At 43.5% G+C, this 25921-nt stretch overlaps 1 protein-coding gene across 1 annotated transcript; it reads left to right on the top strand.

The window, feature by feature from the left end:
• The first annotated feature begins 353 nt into the window (after nt 1–353).
• Nucleotides 354–25862, top strand: hcn4l (hyperpolarization activated cyclic nucleotide-gated potassium channel 4l). Its single transcript, XM_072435992.1, has 8 exons — nt 354–1387; nt 6047–6470; nt 7416–7577; nt 7996–8214; nt 13727–13873; nt 20927–21167; nt 22275–22439; nt 23384–25862. The coding sequence occupies exons 1-8, from the start codon at nt 762–764 to the stop codon at nt 24850–24852; spliced, it is 3453 nt and encodes a 1150-aa protein (XP_072292093.1). The 5' UTR covers nt 354–761; the 3' UTR covers nt 24853–25862.
• The last annotated feature ends 59 nt before the right edge of the window (nt 25863–25921 follow it).

Below are 25921 nucleotides of genomic sequence, written 5' to 3'. Positions count from 1 at the left end.
AATGTGAACAGAATATGTCAAAATTAGAAGTAATCAAGTCCCGTCAGTGAAAAATCTTATACTTGTCCAAACTATTTTATTATTTTAAAGTATTGTTTGGTCAATTGGACACTTTACAAATAAATCAAAACAGAAACCGATAAAAAAAAAATAGTTGCCAATAATGCCAATGCTTATAGTGCCTAACATAAAGAAAGCTAATGCATGTTGTGGGAAGCGATGCGCTCGTTCCAGCGTGATTAATGCGCATGTTCCGTTTCAGGACCTGTCCTGTTTTCTGACGGGACTGGAACAGTGACCTCTGAACCCGACTGTCCTGAGTGCCACTCGTGAGGGCTGTGCATGTGCTCTTGTCTCTTGTGGCAACCCGCGGGATTTGCCCCACCAATATTCATGTTTGGAGAAAGAGCCTGGACGGGCGCGTGATGTCAGCGCTGTGCGGGAGCTGCGCGTGTCAGTGTTTTTGGGAGGTGCATATGATGCTTTGTCATTGAGGGGCACGTCCGAAGCGCAGCATGCTGCATCCTGATGCGCGCTCCTCACGCGGGACACCGGGATTTGCGTGCGTTCATAGAGCTTTGCGTGGCAACGGGCACAGGTCATTGACGCATCTCAATGTTTGAGCCGGGACAGTGCCCAGTGAGAGACCTTTTGCAGATGCACTGTCACTGCCTCTCTTCCAGCTGCACCGTGAGCGTCTGGTCCATGATTCATCCGCGTGCTTCCCCTTGCCACCCTCAGTCCATGCCCCTCTTCTGAAAATGGAGAGATTTCAGTCTTCCATGCGCAAGCGGCTCTACAGCTTGCCGCAGAACATAGGACAGCCTTTTGGGATTGACGATGGAGACAGTGGGGACAAGGACAGGAGGAAAAGTATTGGGCTCAAACAGTTGTCCTCTCTGTCTCCCGCGAGCAGCGCGCGAAGCTTCGAGGAGGCCAGGACCGAGGACTTGGACCGGGACGTGACCAACCTCAAGACCAACTTGAATGGGGACTGCCGCCTGTTCCGGGGGAGCCTGTGCTCCCTCACGGGGCGTCATGCTCCGGTGGACCCCGTGGAGCAGCGCTACTTGCTGCCGGAGGCGGACGCAGAGCGGGGCCCCGGGGCCCAGCAGAGGGGTCCCTCTGCGCTTAGCGGTGTCACGGGACAGGGCTCTCTGTTTGACCAGTCCACATTCATAAAGATGGAAGGGCCCGAGCAGATCATCCCTGAGGATGACCGCCTCTACCAAGCCGGATTCATGCACCGCCAGTTCGGGGCCATGCTCCAACCTGGAGTCAACAAGTTTTCCCTGCGTATGCTGGGAAGCGAGCGGGCCGTGGAGCACGAAAGAGAGAGGGTCAAGTCTGCTGGCTTCTGGATCATCCATCCATACAGTGACTTTAGGTAATACTTAAGTTATTGGCTTTTTAAACAGAAGTGTCGCAGTGTCCCGTCACAGGGTTGGCTAAAGGGAACAACTTGTTTTGTTTTGGTGCAGCTCAGCCTCAGCTGCAGACAACTCACCCACATTTATGAATGGGCTCTATTGCCGTATATTCACCAAATAAACCAGTGCAGAAGAATCATAATCCGAAGTATGATTAGGCTTACAAGTAATTGCAATTCACCAATGAATGTTTGAAATCGCCTATATATTTTAACCTTGCAGAAAACATGAATGTTGTGTTGGCAGATGCAGAGCAGGACCTTTGTTTGTCTAGATCCACTTTAAATCTCTGCGTTACAGATGGCAGATATAATTGCACTTCCTGCTAAAATATATTTCTTTGAACCATAATTTGTGATGCCAAGGGTCACACCCATTCAGCAGTCTCTCTCGAAATCCATGGCTAAAATAGTTTCTTTGTATATAATAACAACAACCCTGGTATATCTTAAAAGGGGTCATTAATTGTTCTGGCTTTATGAACACTGTTTGCATTTTTTCAATATTTTTACATGACTCTCTAAGCATTAAAGATAATGTACATTCAAATCCGTCTTAGTGACCCAGCCTGTACACGGTTATTTTCCTGACATTTAACCTTGAAGCTCAAGCGTCTCTGTTCAGTTGTACAGAGGTATCACCACTTTCTCCACTCGTCTGAATTACACTTTCTTTTTTATCATTAGTCAGGCCTGTGGATTACACAGAGGGCATTGAAATGGGGTAATCAAAATAGGGTAACATGACCACTGAAGATATTAGAGGCACACATCAGGGCAGGATTATTATGGCACAATTAGTCTAATGGAGCAGCAATGTGTGGCCGCCGAGGGGACTCACGACAGGCAGAGATCCAGAGAGAGCCAGGCAGAGATGGAAATGAAATGATGATGAGGATTCAGGGCTCTCAGCTGTTGACTGCTGTTTAAGGTGTCACTTATTGTTGATCGCAGTTTATCTTTTTACCCATGGTGCGTATTACCCTTGATGGGGACCAAAATGAAAAGTATTCTGCCTTGCAATATCCTACTGCAATGTTTGTGTTGTAAAAAAATAAAAGAAAAAAGTGGTTACTAATCTTAACATCTCACCATTTGCTGGATAAAGAGTTTATATTTTTGAATCTTATTCATGATAATAACAAATACCACTTTTGTCACATTATAAATCATCTACTAATAAACTCCAGTTTAGCCTCAGTTTCCCTGGACAAACTAACCAGCACCTGTCCCCTAACACCAATAACATGTATGATGCAAGTGTCTTGCCCAAGGACACAACAACAATATGCAGTTTACTTGTTGAATCATCAGTTGCTCTAGTAGGATAACATGTTTGTGTTGACAATTGACTATTGAATAGTTCCATTGTGTTCAGGGTATATACACTCACACACACACACACACACACACACACGTACTTGTTCACATACATCATCCTTGCCTTTTAAAATTTTCTAATGCGATGGATATGTTCAAGTCATAATGCAACAAATGCAACAACAATACATCGTTTTTGGACCAAAAACTTCTCAGTATAAACGTTTTATATTAAAAAAAATTTTTGTTTTTTTTTTTACAAAAATTGCACTAAAAATGTGAAATTACAAAAAAAACAATGCCATTTTTAGGCAAAGTTGGAAAAGTTGGAAAAGATGAACAAAGAGAAGCAACACTTATAAGTAATATATTAATTCATCTTTCAGCCTCTCAAATATTTGTCTGTCCATTAACACAAAGCAATAAGGTGGACTGTATTTTTGTAACTCATTAAAAGCCACTCTAAAGGACAGCATTAATCAAGTCTACATCCCATTTTATTTTACATGAGGTAATGTGTTGTGACAAAGGACTTGTTCTCACTTTGATTTATGGTTGCGACTGTGTTGTATCAAAGCCTTTTGTGCACCATCACCATCAGTCGGAGCAGATACACTGAAGAGCCTGCTGCAGAGTAAATATGCTTAATATGATTGGTGCATGCGTGGTCCAGAGACACAGTACAGGTGTGTGCTAAGCCTAAGATCTACAGGCAGGCTGTCATGTGTTGTTTCAGCTCAGCCCGTGTGCTACAGGCTTTTTCTCTCTCTTTTTTTTCTCCAACTGTCCTGATTGATCTAAGCTCCTTTTCACCATTTTAAGCCTGTTTTTATGTGCACTTTGCTTTGTAATGCTATTCTTTTCCACTTTCCCGTTTGACCTGCATGGTGTAAATTCTCTCCTGAGGCCAGCAGGAGTTGATGTTGTTGTTGATGTTGAAGTTGATGATGATGATGATGATGATGATGATGATGAAGATAATAATAAAGGTAACTCTAGATTATACCCTGCAAGTTAGAGCTAATGCGTGGTCCGGTCCCTTAGACCTTATTCCTAGCCCAGATGTTTTGGGAGCCATGACGTAGGCAGTAATGCCAACTATGAAACATCTGGCATGATAGAGGGTGACTTCTGGAGTTCATGGATTCCCAGGAGATAATGGTGGATTTAAACTCAAAGAGGGGATGTGCAATTCGGACCAGTGTGTCAGAAGCAATTAAGGGAGATTTAAAACTACGGAGGAGCATCACCTTATGACATCAGCTGGTGAAATCATTGTTACGAGCTCTTGAGAAACAGACAACCCAGTTATACTGAATTGCCAATACTCATTTTTGAAGATTTTCAATGAAAACGAATGAGTTTAAAGCAATCACGAACATCTACTTTTGAGTTGTGATTTGGTAAAGTGTTACAAGCTGTTGACTGTTGTAAGGAGTTAGACAAAAAGCCCAGATTTAGTTTATGTGTGTAAGTGAGGAAAGCTTGATTAAGTTGAACAAAGCTCAAAACGTTTTGTTCTAGTGTGCAGCCAATGGCACCAAACCTTCACTCCACACATACAACTGCAGTTAGACTCTTGGAACGGTCAAGAAGCACATCACCCTGGTAACGAGATGCTACTAATTATCATTCATTAATTAATTTAAGGTGATTAGTAGCACGTGTCTACAATTTACCGACCCAATCCTATAAAAGCATTACACAGCTGTTCATCTCATATTGCGGACTAATTCCTAAATGGTACAATGACCTGCAAATTTAGTAGGACAGCAGTTTGTGACTAATGCTGCCTTCATGTGCAATGGGAATTATGGTAAATGCAATTTGTCGAGTGGGAAACGGCGCATGAATTCTCCCTCGTGTCATAGTTTCTACTATAGAACTGGGAAATCCTTTTGATACATGATTTGCTGAAAGGAAATACCATAACCTTTGACCTTTAATAGCAGCAACAGTAGAATATTAAATGTTTTCAGTTCGCCTGTCGGTTGTTTTAATGCCTGCATATGGGCAAAACACTTTGAATAATATATTTTTCAGCTCAGCATAATCAAATGAAATGTGTTTTTCCTAAACAATCTGTAGGCTATGGTCTCGCATGAATTTACTTGTTAAATTGTATATATGTAAAGATATAGTCTGTATTCATTTAGACAACCACAAAAGCACTTGAACAAAATGCCAATCACCACTTCTTGCAATATTGCATGTTGTCGGTGTAATCCCTCATTCGTCCAGGCGTGTTCCATAGTAGAAAAAGCTTCAGTTGTAGTCATCTGGACTCAGTTAGAAAAAATAGACGTTTCGACTCTCATCCAAGAGTCATTGTCAATAAAAGAATTTAGATCGAGAACTCCGATATTAATACTGTTCTGTGGGCGGAGCCTTCCTGAAGTAGCAAGAGTTGTTTGTTTCAACAGAAACTCCCCCCTTGTATCTACCGAGCTAGCCTATTCAGAATTTTAATGGCCTATTAGAATCCTCTTTGTCTTTGTGAGACCCTGGCTCAACCACCCTGAGTACCTGATTAGCATCTAAATGTCCTTGTCCTGGTCCTCTACCTTTCCAGGGGTTCAGTATACCATTATAGATACCAGGAAGATTGAATCTTAGCCCTCCATTTCTGTTTAAAGAAGGTCTTTCTTTTTTAACAAAAATAGCTTCCTTGACTCCTCTTTCAAACCATCTTTTCTCCCTGCTTAAAACCTTCACCTCACCGTCTTCAAACGAGTGATTAGAGGCTTCAAGATGGAGATGCACGGCGCTCTGTGGTCCTGAACTTGTATTTCTTCTGTGCTGATAGAGCCTCTTGTGTAGAGGCTGTTTCGTCTCACCTATGTACCGTTCTTTACAGCTTTCTTCACTGCATTGGATCGAGTAAACTACATTGCTCTGTTTTTGAGTCGGCAACTTGTCCTTAGGATGAACCAGTTTTTGTCTTAAAGTGTTTCCTGGTTTAAAATAAACAGGGACTTCGTGTTGTCTAAAAATTCTCTGCAGTTTTTCCGACAGGCCAGACACATAAGGGATAGAAACACCCTTCCTTCTCTGTTCAGTTTCACTTTTGTCCTGCTTCTTGGTTCTCTTCACTCTGTTGATGGCTTTGAAATGTGGAATTGTGAAATGTTGAGTTCCAAAATAAGACAATAACTTAATGCTAATTCTAATAAAATAGCCAGAATATAGTGTAACATGGTATATTAGACAAGTTATAATATTGTATTATATATAATCCTAGTGAGTTGCTAGACACCTGCTACTATACATTGCTAAACATCTTTCCCTGTGTTTCAGGTTTTACTGGGACTTGACCATGTTGCTGCTGATGGTGGGCAACCTAATCATCATTCCTGTGGGTATCACTTTTTTCAAGGACGAGCACACACCTCCTTGGATAGTCTTTAATGTTGTTTCGGACACTTTTTTCCTCATGGATTTGGTCCTCAACTTCCGCACAGGCATAGTCAAAGAGGACAACACAGAAATAATCCTGGACCCTCAACAAATCAAGATTAAATACCTAAAAACCTGGTTTGTGGTGGATTTTGTCTCCTCTATACCTGTGGACTACATTTTCCTTATTGTCGAGACACGTATAGACTCTGATTTTTACAAAACGGCCCGAGCGTTGAGGATTGTCCGCTTCACGAAGATCCTGAGTTTGCTGCGATTACTGAGACTGTCCCGACTCATACGCTACATTCACCAGTGGGAAGAGGTACAGTTAACCTTGTGTCAGGCCAAGTTTATTTTGAATGAATTTATTTATTATCTATGTACATTTTCTGCTTGTCTATATGGAGATGGTTATTGTTTTGCCTGAAATGTTCCAAAGTATGGCATTAAACATTAAAGTTACAGGTCAGATCTGTGGAGCGGTGATCCTGTTCACAGTGAGAATGCATGTTTTTTGATCGCTAAAAATAAGTAAATTGTAGATAGATATGGTTAAAGACATAAAGGAAAGGCAATAATATCTCCATGGAGACAAGCAGGTGGAAAACCCTTGCCATAAAAGTTACAGTGTGAATATTTAAATCTGCAGTATGATTTATACTTAATAAATATTTCAAAATACACAAAGCCACACACTTACCCTCTCACAATTAATGATTTGGACTGCATGCTAATATTATGTCTGTGTTAGAGTAAGTAAGTATTTAAACTCATATTCATCCCATGGCTTACTCTAATGTCTGCACTTTTAAAATACTTGAACACACACTTAGCTTACTTAACTTTTCCTGAGGCCATGTGTTTACTGGGGCTTTGGAGGTAGCTCAGAGAGTCTTACATAACGGTGAAACTGCCTGTGATGGAGGTGGTGTTGCACTGAAGATTAAGTTTGGTATCAGAGCCCTGTAGACATCGACCCACTCAGTATTGCATGACTCAACACTTGGGTTGCATGAAACTTAACTGAAAGAATTTCTAAGTTTGAACATTAAGCTAAAAGAGCTGTTGAAAAAGATGTATTATAGCTTTTTATGATCCAAAGCCAACTAATCAACACAACTATTGTATTCAGGTACATTCATTATATACTAACATCACAATATCTAATTTAGTCTCATATAATAATAGCATAACAAATAATAATTCAAAATGAATAATAAACAACAAAAGCAGAATTTAGACGAATTAGAAATGTTGTGTGTAACAGGTTTTCCACATGACCTATGACCTGGCCAGTGCCATGGTGCGGATCATGAACCTGATTGGAATGATGCTGCTGCTGTGTCACTGGGATGGGTGCCTACAGTTCCTGGTGCCCATGCTCCAAGACTTCCCCTCAGACTGCTGGGTCACGAGGAACAAGATGGTGGTAAGTGTGTGCACTTTTTTTTGGTGCCAGAGATGGTGTTAAATAAGTTTAAAAATGGCATTATAGTTACATTTGTAGTTATAGATACATATGTAAATCATAATAGCACAATATAATCCAATTGTATTACAATAATTCTAATAAAACAATTGGAGAAACTAAATGCAAGAAATGTGCCTAAAGGGTCTTGAGCATCAGTCAAATTTGGGGCCAAAAATACATAAGATAAGATAAGCCTTTATTTGTCCCACAATGGGGAAATTCCAGACATGAATGAATCAGAATATAGATCTGGTTTAGGTTAACTGCAAAAAATAAAACAATTGGCATGATAGCACTAAAACAAAACATCTGATTTATCCACTGTAATGTCCATCCATATTTTTGCTTATAAACATATGGCTCTTTATGTATCCAGAATGACACATGGGGTCAGCAGTACTCCTATGCGCTCTTCAAGGCCATGAGTCACATGCTGTGTATTGGGTACGGCCTGTACCCTCCCATAGGCATGGCTGACGTCTGGCTCACCATCCTGAGTATGATCGTAGGGGCCACTTGTTTTGCCATGTTTGTGGGCCACGCCACTGCTCTGATCCAGTCTTTGGACTCGTCCAGGAGGCAGTACCAGGAGAAGGTGGGTGTCCTGTCAGCACGATTACTTTCATGTTGGCACTCTTATACAACTGTACTACAACAATTGTTAACTGTTATGCATTGTATGCAATCTGTAGTGGCTCAGTACTACATTTAAATGATCACATGTATTTGAATCTTAAAACAAAATATATTTGCTTTTCTTTATTTTGACATGTGTTCTATTTTTTATGCATTCTCTTGCAATAGCTCATTATGGACTACAGGAGAAGCTATCAATTTATTTCCTAAATAAATAAACAATAAGGAAGCACAATTGCCTCACTGTGTGGGGTTTACATACAGGGATTTCTCCCCGTGTCTGGGTCCAGGCACTCCAGGCATCAACCCAAAACAATCACTGTGGTTAAATCCTGCAGCTAATGTCCCGGCAGCCCATTTTTCCTATTTGAATGTATCAATGTTATTGTGAGTGTAGCTGCTACATCTGTCAATTTGTCACTGGGCAGCTGTGACTACAGATACAGGAAATATTAAGTACAACGCTGGTTACTGTTAAAATCTGGCTGTGCTAGTGTAGGGGGAAGTAACAAAAACCAAGATGGAAAACGATAAATAAAGTTGTAATGTTTAATAAACAGGAACGTAAAGGTAAATGAACAGAAACAAATACATAAGAAAGAAAACAAAACGACAAGTTAAGCGTCTCTAAAATGCACGAGTCACGCAGACATAACAAAACAAAGGCCCATTAACCGAATCAAAGTTAACAACTTAAAAGGAGACACATAACAAACGAATAAACAAAATGGTGCCTCAAAAACACAAAGGGTCAGGCACTGCATCCACAGCCATGACAAAATAGAGGCACAAACAAATGACATACTGGCCACAAAGGCCAGCAGCCCATCAGCTGACAGACGTCCTTATGTAGGAGTGACTGTTGATTGCCCCGGTGTGGAGAGGCCCCAGCCAATTAGGGGCAAGACAGTAGCATCCAACCAGGAACTGACATGTTGGGGGACACGAACCCAATGCAGCCGTGTTGGGAAGGAACAGTGCAACGCAGATGTGCAAGCCAGTAACAGTTAGACATTTGTTTACGACTCCACACATGAAACATTGGTTACTTGTTATTGATTATTGTTAATTATTATTATTAAGACTTAGTCTTGTTTGAAAATGTATGTTTCCAAAATCCTTAAATCAACATGAATAAAAACACACAAAATTTAAATTAAAGCATAAAACCTACATACTTCTGAATGCATTTTTACAGGCTGTGATTAGTTATTAGTTATCCTATAACTACCAAGAGTTAAGCTAATTTCAAATCCCTTTATTTCTCCTGTTCCGCTGTAACTTGTACAATTGGGTGTGCATAGTTTGGAGAAAGAGAGCCGAGCTGAAGGACACAGGGTTAATGTTGATAGCCAGCGCCTGCAGCAGAGCATCCCTGTGTCAGATGGCGCAGTGGTCAGGTCTCACAGATGAACACTGTTGTCTGATAAAACAATGAGCCTCTGAGCCAGCGCATCAATCATCCTTATCATTGATATATGCATTTTGTCTTTATACATTACTGTATTGGGGAAAAGATATGCATTTTGAATAAGTTATGTGTGTTACATTTTAAAATATATATTATAAATAATATGATCCATGTAAACTAAATAGATCTAAATCTATTTAGTTTACATGTCTCATATTATTTATAATTTTAATCTTATTAATAGTAACTTGTTACTACTAATACCAATAATGCATTTGTCTAATGACAATTAAAGTTGGTTAATCATTTTTTGCATTATTCACTCACTCCATACAGTAGTGGTAAGTACCTACCGTTGCCCACCCCACTTTCATACTAGGCAAGTTGAGTGAAGTGTCTTGCCAGAGGACACAACTGTAGTTTTTACTAGTTATTGCTACTCCACTGGGGCATCTGGAATTTCCATTAATAACTATGTCCAACCTTGCTTAGCTTCCAAGATTCTTTATTAACATTTCTGTTAACTTTAAGGTTGAATCTGAAAAAGGTGTCTGTGCAGTTTTTAGAGATGTAATAGTTACCCACGGGTTGTCCTTTAAAATTCTCTTCATTGTTTTATACAAGCCTCCCCAGCACTGCCAAAGTTGTATTGATGATTTTACTGAGATGCACAGACTTTGATAGTTTGGTCATTACAGGTGATTTTAATGTTCACGTTGATAATGTGTGTGACAGAAACGCTAAAGCAGTTGATGCTGTCTTTGAAACTTTCAGTCTTACTCAGCACAAGAGTGGCCCCACCCAGAGCAGAGGGCACACTCTTTATCTTCTAAGCCCTATCAGATTTCTTATCTCATTTCTGCGTCTTCTTTGTCCTGTCTGTTATGTGTCATATCATTTATGTGTCTCTTCGGAAGACACTTTTTATGGAAATGATAAACTTTGAAAATGTTTTATGTTCTAATGTAAATGATTTGTTGAACTGTTTTACATCTAGCGTTTTGAATGTTCTGGCCACCATTGCCCCTATTAAGGCCAAATTGTTAAAAAAATAAGCAGGAGGCGCCGTGGAGAAATGATGAATCGGTCACGACACAGAGAAGGTCGTGCCACTGCGGCGAATGGAAATGACACAAGTCAAAGGTCCAGGTTCAAAAAGAGATTTACAGAGAGAAGTTGTAAATGTACAACCTAATTTTATGTAGAGTTATGGAAGGATATTTTTCTGAAATAATTGGAAGCTGTCTGGGGATCATCACCAGTCTGAGTTCTACTACATGCTAACTCGATGTGTTACCCACCAGATTTCTAAAGTCTGTGCTGAACCGTTTGTTACCACAACATAGTTAACATGTTGCTTCAATCTGGAACATTCCCAATGTCTTTGAAAACTGCGGTCATAAAGCCTCTCCTAAAGAAGAGCAGTCTTTATTCCACAGTACTGAGTAATTACCGGCCCATCTCTAATCTGCCATTTTGGGGCAAAGTCCTTGAAAAGCTCACAGATATCCTCTTAATAAACAACTCATTTGATGTTTTCCAGTCAGGTTTTAGACCTCATCACAGCACTGAGACTGCTCTTGTCAAGGTGACAAATGACATCCGCCTGAACACTAACACGGGCAAAGCTTCAGTCTTAATTCTGTTAGATCTGAGTGCTGCTTTTGACACTGTCTATCATGGGATCCTCTTACAGAGACTAGAGGACTGGGTGGGCATCACTGGCACTGCCCTAAACTGGTTAAGGTCCTATCTGGAAGACAGGAAGTACTTTGTTGAAATTGGTAACTGTGTCTCAGACCACATGACCCTGACCTGTGGGATGCCCCGATCTTGGGACCCCTTCTGTTCAACCTCTACATGCTGCCGTTAGGTCAGGTGATACGCAGCAAAAATGTGTCCTCTCACAATTATACAAACGACGCTCAGATCTATGTTTCACTGTCCAACAGATCAGCTTGTGGATGCAAAACAACTTTCTCCAGCTCAGAATCAGAAACAGAAAATTAAAAAATCTGCATCTGGGAGTCCAGATGCTGCAAGATGAATTGGATCTCAGCTGAACTTAGACAAGACTGAAATCATCGTCTTGGGTCCACAGAATCAAAGAGAAAGTGTTTTATTATATATCACCTCCAGAGTCTCTCTCGAAAACTTACAAATCAAGTTCAAGAAATCGGGGGGTAATAATGGACTCAGACTTGAACTTTAGTGGCCATGTCAAATCAATAACATCATCAGCTTTTTACCATCTAAAAACATTGTCAAAAAATATATATATAGTCTCTAAACCAGATTTAGAGAGACTTATCCATGCGTTTGTCTCCAGTAGATTAGACTACTGTAACGGCCTGCTCACTGGCCTCTCCAAACGAGCTGTAAAACAGCTGCAGTACATCCAGAACGCTGCTGACTAGAACCAGGAAGTACGATCACATTAGTCCTTTGCTCAGGTCTGCATGTATACAAGTCTCTCCATGGTCTAGCACCAAAATACATCTTGGACAAGTTAGTGCCATATGAACCATCTCAGACTCTGAGGACCTCAGAGACCGGCCTCCTGCTGGTGCCAGAGTCAGGACTAAACATGGACCGACCTCCTGCTGGTGCCAGAGTCAGGACTAAACATGGACCAGCCTCCTGCTGGTGCCAGAGTCAGGACTAAACATGGACCGGCCTCCTGCTGGTGCCAGAGTCAGGACTTAACATGGACCGGCCTCCTGCTAGTGCCAGAGTCAGGACTAAACATGGACCGGCCTCCTGCTGGTGCCCAGAGTCAGGACTAAACATGGACCGGCCTCCTGCTGGTGCCAGAGTCAGGACTAAACATGGACCGGCCTCTTGCTGGTGCCCAGAGTCAGGACTAAACATGGACCGGCCTCCTGCTGGTGCCAGAGTCAGGACTAAACATGGACTGGCCTCTTGCTGGTGCCAGAGTCAGGACTAAACATGGACCGGTCTCCTGCTGGTGCCAGAATCAGGACTAAACATGGACCGGCCTCCTGCTGGTGCCCAGAGTCAGGACTTAACATGGACCGGCCTCCTGCTGGTGCCAGAGTCAGGACTAAACATGGACCGGCCTCCTGCTGGTGCCAGAGTCAGGACTAAACATGGACCGGCCTCCTGCTGGTGCCCAGAGTCAGGACTTAACATGGACCGGCCTCCTGCTGGTGCCAGAGTCAGGACTAAACATGGACCGGCCTCCTGCTGGTGCCCAGAGTCAGGACTAAACATGGACCGGCCTCCGGCTGGTGCCAGAGTCAGGACTAAACATGGACCGGCCTCTTGCTGGTGCCCAGAGTCAGGACTAAACATGGACCGGCCTCCTGCTGGTGCCCAGAGTCAGGACTAAACATGGACCGGCCTCCTGCTGGTGCCAGAGTCAGGACTAAACATGGACCGGCCTCTTGCTGGTGCCCAGAGTCAGGACTAAACATGGACCGGCCTCCTGCTGGTGCCAGAGTCAGGACTAAACATGGACCGGCCTCTTGCTGGTGCCAGAGTCAGGACTAAACATGGACCGGCCTCCTGCTGGTGCCAGAGTCAGGACTAAACATGGACCGGCCTCCTGCTGGTGCCAGAGTCAGGACTAAACATGGGGAATCTGCGTCTTCCTGAAGATGTGAGACAGGCTTCTACTTTAGTCATGTTCAAATCTAAGATAAAACTGTTTTGTTCAGTTACGCATATGACTGAAAGGATATTCTTTGCACTCTTTTCTTTTATGTCTTTAACTGGTTTGTGATTTTTGTCATGTCTTTGTGATTTGAATGCATTTTTGTCCTGTTGTGTGAATCACTTGCCTTGTGCATTGTGCTCTACAAATAAATTTGCCCTGCCTATTATTTTTGTATTGCCCCTTGAGATGTGGCATCTCATTTTGGAGGGACATCAGACAAGATCGGCCATTGACTACGTGGTTATGGCCGATAAGTTCTAGTTACAATGTTCTCATAAATAAAAGCTTCACAGGATTCAAAGGAAAGTATACTGTGAACTTTAATTGTGTTTTTGTTAACGTACATCCAATGATTGACTTACTGTCAGCTTTTCTTTGCAGTACAAACAAGTGGAGCAGTACATGTCTTTCAACAAGCTGCCCACCGAAATGCGTCAAAGGATCCATGAGTATTATGAACACCGGTATCAGGGCAAGATGTTTGACGAGGAGAGCATCCTGGAGGAGCTCAATGAGCCACTCAGAGAGGTCAGTTATTTCATCTAAATAACATCAACCCGCTTTAGGCTTTGCTATGATTCTCTTGATTGGTTCAGTGCTCAGTCAGTCCTTGTGTGCTTCTCATGTATACCTTTTTACCTTATTTTAGTTGTATATTATAGGTTACTGCTGTTAAGAGCAAAAAGCTGCATTAAACAGAGAAGCCCAGAATTTCAATATAATTAAAAAAGCAATTGTAACAGGTATCAGATAATCATTTGATTTCTATCCTCATATCGCCCATCAATCAAATTTTATTTGTAGAGCACAATTCATACAAAATGCAATTCAAAGTGCTTTACAACGATAAAAAACACATTAAAACCACAATACAGTATAGATCACAATACATCAAAAAAGCAATTATTTAAAATTGGAAAAAACAACTAAAATTCAGTCATAGGCACAGCTCAACAAAACTGGTTATGACTTGACTGGGTGAAAAATCATGGATTAGTTTAGTCCTGGGCTAACATGTGTTTTCTTATTTAGTAATGTGCATTTTAACGTTAAACAATCACTGGCCTAGTTAACTTGTTAACAAATGTACTGTCAGAAAGACTAAGGGGGGAACCAAAGTTTAGTTCCGTGTTTCTGGACAGCCCTCTTTTACTGTTACTATTCAAGTTAACTATTCAGCAGCACACACACATATTACAAATTAAAGGACATTCTCAATCAATCCATTTTCCCCTGATCCTCTAACCGGAATCAACGGCCCATACTGTCCGCTCCAATCAGCGTTATTTCCCCTTGGCTAATGTGGATATTTCTACATTAAATTCTGGTCCTTCGAGCCTGGATTGGAGCTACGCTTTAGCAGTATGGACCACGCAGCACCCATGGAAGAGGAACTTACCAGGCCCCAGAGAGAAGCCCGTCTACCCTCACATCTGATGGACTATGAAGTCAAATATGGCGTACACAGCTCACATCCTCCAAACGCTTCATCCAGCTACAGCAGCAAACACAGAAGCACCTCGAGGAGAGCCCACAGCTCTGTATCTGGCTTCAGCTCACGCTCAGGGAGACACACAACTTACTCTATTGGTCATTACCCACAAGATGGTCTCTCTCCCATACAAGCTGCAATACTGGAAGAGAATGCTAAACAACTTGAACTTGTTAACCTCCGGAGACAGATGGAAGAGGATGTACGGGCAGAGCGGGAACTTCATCAACTACAGACCCAAGCTAAAGCTGCTCAACGAGCACAAGAGGAAGCCCTTCAAGCTAAAGAGGCCCTGAGCAAACGCCTCGACCAAAGCCGCAGACTCCAGCAGCTACAGACTGATGTTGAACTAGCCAAACTGGTCACGTCAATGCACAGTACTAACAGCAACTCCTCGGGCCCCTATCAGCCTCAACCAGCAGCTACAGCTTCACCTGCGCAGAAGCAAAGTACTCTAAGTCAAGCAACAGAGTTAAACCCTGCATCGCACCCCACTCTCGTCAACACAAACGCAGTGCAGCCAACACCGCCAATAGCATATTGCAAGTGGGAGCAGCCTCCGGCCACATCTTATCCCATCCAGGCTCCCTTACCAGCACCTGCGCCCTATCCTGGTCTACAACCACAACTCGGAGCAGAAATGCTAATTGCCTCTGCCTTTGGCATCCCCAAGCCCATGCTGCCTGTGTTTGAGAGCGGTCGTGAGAGTGACTTTGCCCTCCTGAAGATGGCACTGGATAGTCTGCTCAGTAACCACAGCCATCTCAGTGAGCAATACAAATACCAAGTGTTGCTAAGCCATCTGAAGCTGCCGAGCGCTCTTCAACTCGCAAAGGCATACATGCATCACTCAAGCCTGTATACCGCTGCACTCAACGCACTACAAGATAAGTATGGTCAACCAAGGCAGCTTATCCAGTCCGAGCTCGGCGCCATCCTAAACTCTCCTGCACTTAAGACAAGTGATGCCAACAGTTTCGACCTCTTTGCTCTGTCCATTCAAGCCCTAGTGGGTATGCTGAAAACTCTTGAAGGACACAACGGCGTGGAGCTCATGTGCGGGTCGCACGTTGACCGGCTGCTAAGTAAGCTGCCCCCTTCTTACCGTGACGGCTTTGTGGAGTATTGTCTTAACCGAGGGATTCTGCAATCAGGTTCAGACCGCACCTACACGCTTCCTGACCTAGCTGACTGGCTCCAAGTCAAGTCTCAAGCCAAACGCATTTCAAGTCGTGCCGCAGCCCTCTACCAGACTGAGTCAAGTAAACCAGCTAAATCTACAAAGAGCTTCCCCTCTACAACCTACAGAGAACGGTCCACACCTGTGCTTCTCACAGTGAAGGAAGAGTCAACTCATTCTAAACCTGCCCAGTCCAAGCTGGCCTCAAAGTCACAGCCCTACTGTCCGCATTGCGACAACAAAGATCACTACCTGAACTCCTGTGATAACTTTAAGAAGCTCACACCCAACCAGATAGTCAGTTGAATCAAGGATCGAAACCGCTGCTGGAAATGTGGGCGCAGTCATGCGGTAGAGAGCTGCAACCTCAAATGGCCCTGCAAAGTGTGTAAAGAGCAACATCTCACAATACTTCATGACTCCATCCGTGACACCTCCAATGCTGTCCTGACAATGAGCCCAGGATCAACAAAGGTCTACCTTGACCAACCCAACCGTACGCAGCGAGTGATGCTAAAGGTGGTAAAGATCCTCATTCACAATGGCAAGCGGTCAGTGGAAGCACCTGCAATTCTAGACGACAGCTCTGAGAGGACAATCGTCTTATCACCAGTCCTCCAGTCCCTCAATCTTTCTGGAGTTCCAGAGACTCTTCCCATCCAGACAATACACCAGAATGTCAAACCGTTAGAAGGCCTGACAGTTTCCTTTCAAGTCTCTCCTCTTTCCAAGCCCAATGAGAAGTATCTCATCTCCAATGCATTTTCAGCTGATGGACTATGCTTTGCGGAGCACAACTACCCTATCGCTGCTCTCCAGCGGGCTCACAGACACTTACAAGGCATCCCACTTCAAGCTGTCGACCGTGTGCATCCACTCATCCTCAATGGTTCGGATATGTGCCACCTCATCAGTCCCGTCATGCCAATTATACAAGGCTCTCCAGATGGCCCTGTTGCTGTCTGCACTCGTCTCGGCTGGTGCCTTCAAGGTCCCATGACTCCAATCCAAACAGCTCATAATCCGACCCAATGCCTGCATATTGCTACAGCTGCAGCCAACACGGAGTTACTCCAGCACGTGCAGCGCCTCTGGCAACTTGACACCCTGCCTTACTGTGAGAAAGCGGTAACCAGGTCTAAGCTTGACCAGCAAGCCCTCGACCTTCTCTAAACATCTACAGTTAGAATAGACAATGAGGGTACCCTGCGCTATGCCACACCGCTCCTCCGCCGCTTTCCACCGATCCCTCTTCAAGCGCCCAAAGAAGCAGCACTGCCAAGTCTCCGCAGCACCGAACGTAGACTTGCCAAAGACCCAGTAAAGGCCGCCACCTATTGCTCAGAAATCCAGAAGCTCAAGGCAGCAGGCTATGTAGTGGTACATCCCGCACCACATTGTGCACCATAACGGCAAGGACCGTATAGTCTTCAACTGCTCATTTCAATACAAAGGCCAAACTTTGAATGAGCAACTGCTTCCAGGGCCAACCCTAGGACCAACCTTGCTTGGCGTGCTTCTTAGATTTCGCCAGCACAGTGTGGCAATCAGCGGTGACATTCGAAGTATGTTTCACCAGGTACTCCTGCTTGCTGCTGACAAACCCATCATGCGCTTCTTGTGGAGAAATATGCAGCGAGAGGAGGAGCCCGACATCTATGAGTGGCAGGTCCTGCCTTTTGGGACCACCTGCAGTCCATGCTGCGCAACCTATGCTCTGCAGCGCCATGTCCAAGACTCTCAAGCCAACCCATCAGGTCTTGCCGAAGTAGTGACCCAGGCATTCTATGTTGACAACTATCTCTACAGTACACCAGACCCTGCTCATGCCAAGGCTGTCGTGGATGGACTGTGCCAACTTCTCGCAGAAGGTGGTTTTGAGATCAGGCAGTGGGCAAGCAACCTGCCTTCAGTCATTGAGCACTTGCCCACCGAAGCTAGATCTGTCAGCAGTGAACTGTGGCTGTCCCGCAATAGCGCTGATCTGAACGAGTCCACACTTGGACTGCAGTGGAACTGCCTTGATGACACCATGGGTTATCGACACCGCCTACAAGAGCCTCTTCAACCCACGCTCAGAAACCTGTACAAGACTCTTGCAAGCCAATATGATCCATTGGGGTTCATAATACCATTCACAACTAGAGCAAAGGTTCTAATCCAGGACCTTTGGAAGCAAGACCTCAGCTGGGATGACCCAATCGAACACCAACAGCTTAAAGAGCAGTGGCTTGCCTGGGTCAAAGAGCTCCCGAATCTCCTTCAAGTGCAGTTCCCCAGAGCCTACATGCCTCCAAATGCTGATACTTCCACAGTGACCAGGGAGCTCCATGTGTTCTGTGATGCTTCGGAGAGGGCATACGGTTCAGTCGCTTACCTGCGAACCACTGATGACCAAGGTAATGTCCATATTGCCTTCATCCTAGCCCGTTCCAGAGTAGCCCCGAAGAAGTGCCTCTCCATTCCTCGCCTTGAACTCAGCGCAGCACTAACTGGTGCACAACTTGTCAAGCTTATTGAGACCGAGCTCACCATTCCAATCCACCAAGTCATCCACTGGTCCGATTCCACCACTGTACTCCACTGGCTACAATCAGAGTCCTGCCGCTACAAGGTGTTTGTTGGAACGCGGGTAGCGGAAATCCAGACGTTGACCGACCTTACAAGCTGGAGGTATGTTGACTCGCCTCGTAACCCTGCAGATCACATAACCAGGGGCCTCACCTTGAAAGAGCTGCTGTGCCATCGCCAGTGGAGATTTGGTCCTACATTCCTCACTGAAACTCAAGACCGGTGGCCAACTATGCCTACCGCTGCTGCTGAACCTGATCAACGCGAGCTAAAGAAAAGTGCCTTCATCGGAGTTGTTACAGTGCCACCTAGCCCCCAGCTTCCTGACTCCAGTAAGTTCCACACCTGGACAGAATTAGTTCGAGCCACTCAGCAGTCCCGTCACGGGGCGGCTACGCCTGAAGTCAATATCGAAGCTTCAGACTTCATTGCAGCTGAAAGAGCCCTGCTAGTTCAAGCCCAAGTTGAGTCCTTCCCAGCAGAAGTTAAAGCACTCAAGACCCTTCGTCCAATTCTTACAGATAGCAGGCTCAGTTCCCTCGCTCCAGAGTACGAGCAAGCAACTGGTCTAATCCGAGTTGGTGGCAGGCTTCGACGGGCGGCTGACCTCGAAACTGAAACCATCCATCCAATTGTTTTAGACTCAAGACACCCTATCACCAAGTTGCTTATCAAAGACTGCGACGAACGGCTCCACCACCCGGGTGCTGAACGTGTCCTTGCGGAGTTGCGACGCCAGTACTGGATCCTAAGAGGACGTGAGGCTATCCGCAAACACCAGTACGGCTGCCGTGAATGCCAATTTTGCCGTGCCAAACTCCAAGAATGGCAGATCTCCCACCGGCAAGACTGCGGCTCTACAAACCACCATTCTACTCTGTGGGAGTTGACTGCTTCGGTCCATTCCTTGTGAAGACTGGTCGCCGCCAAGAAAAAAGATGGGGCATTCTATTCAAATGTATGACAACAAGATGCCTTCACTTAGATCTACTTGAAGGCTTGGACTCTGACACTTTCCTGCTTTGCCTCCGCCGCTTTGTTGCCCGTCGTGGGAAGCCATTCGAGATACTCTGTGACAATGGCACAAACTTCACTGGTGGCTGTCGGGAACTTCAAGAGGCCTTTCAAGCCATGAACCCTCAACTCCAAAAACATCTTGCAGAACATAGAATCAAGTTCCGGTTCAATCCCCCAGCTGCTCCCCACTTTGGAGGGACGTGGGAGAGGGAGGTCAAGTCGATAAAGGCTTCCCTTAGAGTCATTCTAAAGGAGCAAGTTGTTCCTGAGCCGGTCCTGCGCACCCTACTCATCGAGGTGGAAGGCATCCTGAACTCCAAGCCACTTGGATATGTCTCAGCCGATGTCGCAGATCCTGACCCGGTAACACCCAACATGCTGCTTATGGGACGCAAAGATTCGTCACTTCCACAAGCTCTCTACGACAGTGAAGACCTGCTGGGAAGACGCCGATGGAGACACAGTCAGGTGCTCGCCGACAACTTCTGGTCATCCTTCATCCGCCAGTACCTACCTGGTCTACAAGATCGACGAAAGTGGAAGACTGACGTGAAGGAGCTCCGCGTTGGACAGGTGGTCCTCATCGTAGATCCTCGCTTCCCGAGAGCATCCTGGCCCGTGGGCACAGTGACAGAGACATTCCCTGCACCAGATGGTCGGGTACGTACAGCGGCCGTGAAGGTGAGAGAGAAGACCTACACCCGTCTGGTCGTCAGGCTGATTCCTCTTCCTCCGCTGGTGGAAGAAGACGACAGCGCTCCTGATAGTCTTTTTGGTGATGGACAATTATCCTGACTGACAATTGGGGGCGGCTGTGTCAGAAAGACTAAGGGGGGAACCAAAGTTTAGTTCCGTGTTTCTGGATGGCCCTCTTTTACTGTTACTATTCAAGCTAGCACACACACATATTACAAATTAAAGGACATTCTCAATCAATCCAGTTTCCCCTAATTCTCTAACCGGAATCAACGGCCCATACTGTCCGCTCCAATCAGCGTTATTTCCCTTTGGCTAATGTGGATATTTCTACATGTACAGTATGTATTAGTTTAATTAGAGCATCTTCTTTCTAAAGTGTTACTGTTATTTTCATTTTATAATCTAATATGGCCCCTTACTTTGCATGATGATGTTAGCAGTCGTGTAATCTGATTAGTAATGGCTAAAGCGCACAGAAAACCTCATTAATGGAGCACTAAGCTGTTAACCACATTGCTTTTACAATGATTGAAATGTACACATGTGGACAGTCGGACACGTGCTGCACACATATTTTGTTCTATGCAAATATTCCACAACACTTTTGTTGTTTCTCTTGCAGGAAATTATCAACTTTAATTGTCGGAAATTGGTCGCATCCATGCCACTGTTTGCCCATGCTGATCCAAATTTTGTCACTTCGATGTTGACCAAGCTGCAGTTTGAAGTTTTCCAGCCTACAGACTACATCATCCGAGAGGGGACTATCGGCAAAAAGATGTACTTTATTCAACATGGGGTCGTCAGTGTCATCACAAAAAGCAGCACAGACACCAAGCTTACTGATGGATCCTATTTTGGAGGTATTATGTTCAAATAGAGAAACACCTTTATGACCATTGACAGGCAAGGTGAATTGAATTATAGATTATTTCTTTGTCATGACACCATAAGTACCATATGATTTTATGTGCAATTGATAATATTCCATGCTCATGTTAGAAACTGGGAAATAAATTATATAAACAAAAAAAAATAAATGTGGGTCCTCCTGACCACCCCTAAAATAATGTGATGTTCTCATTAGTGCATATAGTTTGATATTCATTGTGTTTATTCAGAAAAGTGATAGCATAGGTACCCAAGAGACATATTTCAGTAGATTTAATGCAGAACAATTGTAGAGCAGTGCTTTATTCTGTCCTGTACCAACAGCTTAACGTCCCTGACTATTACCACACATCATCTCCTTAAAAGGCAGTGGGACTAAGAGGGGACAGCTTTGTGATCTTTGAAACCCTCTGGGGGGTTTTCCCCTTTAAATGTTTAAATCTGGACACTTTAACGCTGTATGCTGCTGTTGTTTTTGTTATGGGCAAGTATCTTCATCACATATCAAAATGACACAAAATCCTCTTGGCTCCCAATTAATAATTTTGACAATGGCCCATTCCTAAAATATCCTAATAAAAAAAAAAAAAAATCTCGATAAAATCACTCAATTTCGAGAAAGAGCTGTGTCATTTTAAGTAGAAGGAGTCATGTTCATACATAATTTAAATAAGAAATTACCATTTGGGGTTGCAAATGTCTTTGCGATAGTGATTCAATTTAGCTGGCTCTGCTAGATTAGAAAGATATAAAAATACAGATTTTAATATAGACTCACAGAATGCATGTCCTTAAAAAACAGTATGTACCTTTTAAATGGCGCAGTATTCTATTTTTTTTTTGGTTTGGCATGAAAGACGAGGTCAGGACAAACGGTAAGCTGCAGAAATTGCATTAAGTGCTCCATCTGTGGCTTGTCCCTTTTAATGTTTTATCATGTCACACTAATAATACTTGTTTTCCCCTGTTTTTTTATGAATGGCAGAATATATATTTCTGGTTTTAGTTTATATTTGTTTGTATAAAATTATATTCAACATTTTGGTAATAAATCCTTGTGCCTTTTGTTCTTTCATCAGAAATCTGCTTGTTGACTCGGGGCAGGCGGACAGCCAGTGTTCGCGCTGAAAACTACTGTCGCCTGTACTCTTTGTCTGTGGACAACTTCAATGAGGTGCTGGAGGAATATCCCATGATGAGGAGGGCCTTTGAGACAGTGGCTCTGGATCGACTAGACCGCATTGGTGAGGGAAATGTTAATGTCACTTAACTATTTTGCTTTCCTTGGTACGTTCTGTTGTATAACGTGAAATATGCTTTGGAAATGCTTCAAAGCCTAAATTCAACAAAAACTTGTTAAACTTGTTTTTGGTGAGGATACATAATGACATTTTACAAACCTAAAAAAATAGAACTTAAATATGTATAAATCTGTTTGTGTATATGCTGTGGGTAAAAAAACACTTTAAGAGCACACTTTATTTTTGATAAATGCTCACAAAGGCTGTATTTGTTACGTACGTTGAATCATTTTGGAATCGGCCAAGCTACCCTTGAGACAGTTTACAAAGCCCTGTGAAGAGCCTTTAACATGCAGATGTGGTATGGAAACTTGAGTATGCAGAGAAAAAACAAACTGCAGCACATCATGAACATGAGCTCAAAATGGCGGCCTCAGAGGCCTTTGAGCATCTATGAAGAGCTCTTCAGGAAAAAGACTATGTGCATCATTCAGGACTCTTCTCATTCTTTGCACAGCAACTCTGAATTATAAGGTATAGAATAATGTCATTAAACAAAAATATTTTTTATTTTTGGCCTTTTACACCTAGGGCGGTCAAAGCAGCTAACTTTATGCCTCTGCACTGATATTTCTTCTCTGTTATTACCTGCTTTAATACTTATACATTATATAACATATAACATATATATATATATATATATATATATATATATTATATATATATATATATATATATATATATATATATATGTATATATATATAATATGTATATAATATAATATATATAATACATTATGAAATGTAGAGCTAAGAGTGACATGTGAATGTGTTGGTTTTTAACTGTTTGGTGAAACCAAAGGCAAATTGCCACATCTGTGGACAATAAAGTTTTTCTTAATTTTAATCTTAAATATACATTTATTTTGCTATGTTTTTCTACAAAGGCAAAAGGAGTTCTGTTCTTCAACACAAAGTCCAGCATCACCAAAGTTCAGGTACCCTGAACCTCCAAGAGAACGAGATCATCCAAAGAATTGTCCAACACGACCGGGACATGGCCCTGTGCGCTCAGCTGATCCAGACCAGCGCTTCACAGGGCATAGCTCCACTCGCGGCCCCGCCCTCCCCCACATCAGTCATATGGGCCCCTCTTGTCCAAGCTCCTCTTCAGGCTGCAGCCGCAACCACACCCCTCGCTCTAGCTTTGGCCCATCACTCTCAATTACCCCCAATCCTCTTCCACCACCCTTTGACCCACAGTGCATCCTTCAAAGAGCCACATTCAAAAAGGTTCCACATGGGACAGTCCAGTGGCGGGTCAGGGCCTGGTTCTCCTGTCAGCTCCACTAAACTGCACACAGTTTTGGAGATTCCAAATGTGATGTCTTTCAGAACTCCCCTTGCCTCGTGCGGAACGGTCTCACAGACGCTACCGGCACAGCCCATCTTCACCAGCAGCATGCAGCCTCTTGTCCCTATCCCGCAACCTCCCCACCATATCCCCTCTGTTCTCTCAATGGGCCAGTGCACCGTGTCCTACACTTGCTCCACCACACAATCCCACCCTCAACCATTCCTCAGCACCTTGGCAACTGCACAGCCCCCATTTCTCCAGCAGGGGGCCACTGTAATGTTACCTGGGAGATTTCCAGCCCCCTCTTCCGTCTTAAGCCCCCTGATCTCCAGTTCAGTCAGTCCCATCCTGAGCCAGCTGCAGCAGAGTTCTCTTGGCGTGGGGCATCAGATGTTGGGGAGGCCTGACAAAGTGGTGAGAACGTCTAGTGGCCTAAATCTGCCATTCTTCCCCATCATCCCCAGCGCTCATCCCTCCAGTGGTCTCATGTCTGGGGCGGCTGCCTCTTTAGCCCAGCACAGTCTAGCAGGCCTCCATTCTGCCTTCCTGCCCCAAGTCCTGCCTGAGCAATCCGCCCTGGCGTCTCTTGCTCAGTACGGGTCAGCTGAGGACTCCCCGTGTTACACCCCTCCCATACCCAGCCCAAATGTCCAAAGCCCTGTTAAAGTCAGGACAGTTTACCACCCCTCCCTTGCCCCTCAAGCATCCTGTTCCCCTCGGGTCGACAATGTGCTCGGATCAGACCAGGTGGAGTCCTTGGGGGAACTTTTTACCCAGGAAATAAAGACTATCTCAGGCTCACACCGTGCAATACACCAAGAAAGGCCTTTGGCAATGGGTGGCTTTTCAGAAGTGACATCTAGCCCATTCTCTTCCCCTATTTCAGTCTGTAAACCCTACAGTACAATCCCAGGACAAGGTGCTCCTGTCAGTCAATCACACTTGGGACCTGAACTACAAACTAAGGCAATAACACCCCACTCTCCAAAAACTCAGTCCTGTTCAGTGGAAATGTTAGAGACTGAAAACTCACAGTCAAAACTCCCCTCCAACTTGTGAAGTTCACACGCACCCTCCTCTGCTGCCAACACAAAACCACATTTTGGCATAATTTTCACCACAACTTGGCGTGTGGGAGGGTGTGTTTTCATAATCAGACTCAAGATTTTATAAACAATAGTATTGAATGGAATTGTTGGACTTTTTCTATGGAACTTCCTTGATTATTATCCAAACATACTGATAAACATAGCTTATAGCACCTTGTGCAAAGTACGAACTGTTAAATGTATTATATCATATTAATGCTGTTTTATATTTACTATTTTATTTTGAACATATGTCACTGTTGTGTAACCTTTTACAGTTCCTATTTTAAAGTATTATGCCCATAATTGTATCCAACTATAACTAAACCAAAAATGACTGTCCTTTTTTACCTTTTCCAGTCTTGCATTTGGACAAAAACGGATTGTGCACTTCTGATTCTGAGTTTTGATTTATGTTACTATAGCATGTCTTCCAAGATAGCATTTTTAGAAATATTGCACAAAATTCAGTTCGCTTTCAATTACGCAACATTATGTTTGCTTTGTGATAATTTATTAATATTTTTTAATATAAATCATTTCATTATTTATCTATTTTTACTGCTCTCTGTTGCACAAAAGAAACTCACAGTGTCAAGGAATAACATCTGAGCCAAGGTTTGTTCCACTAGAATAGTATGCAATAATCTGCTTTTATGGCTTAACAACAGTACTGTGAAGCAAAGAACCTTTTGGTCTTTAAGTTGAGTGCACATCAAAGTGTGAAGAAGTGACTACGGATAATCAAACATCCTCAAACCAGCCAATCACTGAGATGGATCTGAATGTTTCTTGCACCTGTTAAAGGGCTACCAGCAGATACTGTACATGGTCTTCAAGAAGCTGCATTTTGCTGCCTGCGTTATTACCTCTTACATTGTAAATCATTGGATTGTGCAAACTGGCATCTTGTCAACAATGGCTGCTTTGCAATACTATGCTGTATTATGAATTGACCTTTTTATAGTCAAATAATATTACATCTTTGTTGTTGATATTTGGTGTGTTTTTGATTAATTGTTTGTCCTATTATGAAATTG

The sequence above is a fragment of the Eucyclogobius newberryi genome, unplaced genomic scaffold (assembly GCF_026437365.1).
Source record: "Eucyclogobius newberryi isolate DKJ021-1_F unplaced genomic scaffold, fEucNew1.0.hap1 SCAF_7, whole genome shotgun sequence".
NCBI classification, from domain to species: Eukaryota; Metazoa; Chordata; class Actinopteri; order Gobiiformes; family Gobiidae; genus Eucyclogobius; species Eucyclogobius newberryi.
Note: the sequence above shows the minus strand (reverse complement) of the source record. Positions and strands in the feature narration are given on the sequence as shown.

Excerpts from the sequence above, each read along its gene's own strand:
- hcn4l (XM_072435992.1), top strand. The coding sequence starts at position 762 with ATGGAGAGATTTCAGTCTTCCATGCGCAAGCGGCTCTACAGCTTGCCG. Across the intron at positions 1,388-6,046 it reads CATCCATACAGTGACTTTAG|GTTTTACTGGGACTTGACCA; the intron begins GTAATACTTAAG and ends CCTGTGTTTCAG. Across the intron at positions 21,168-22,274 it reads TGATGGATCCTATTTTGGAG|AAATCTGCTTGTTGACTCGG; the intron begins GTATTATGTTCA and ends TTCTTTCATCAG.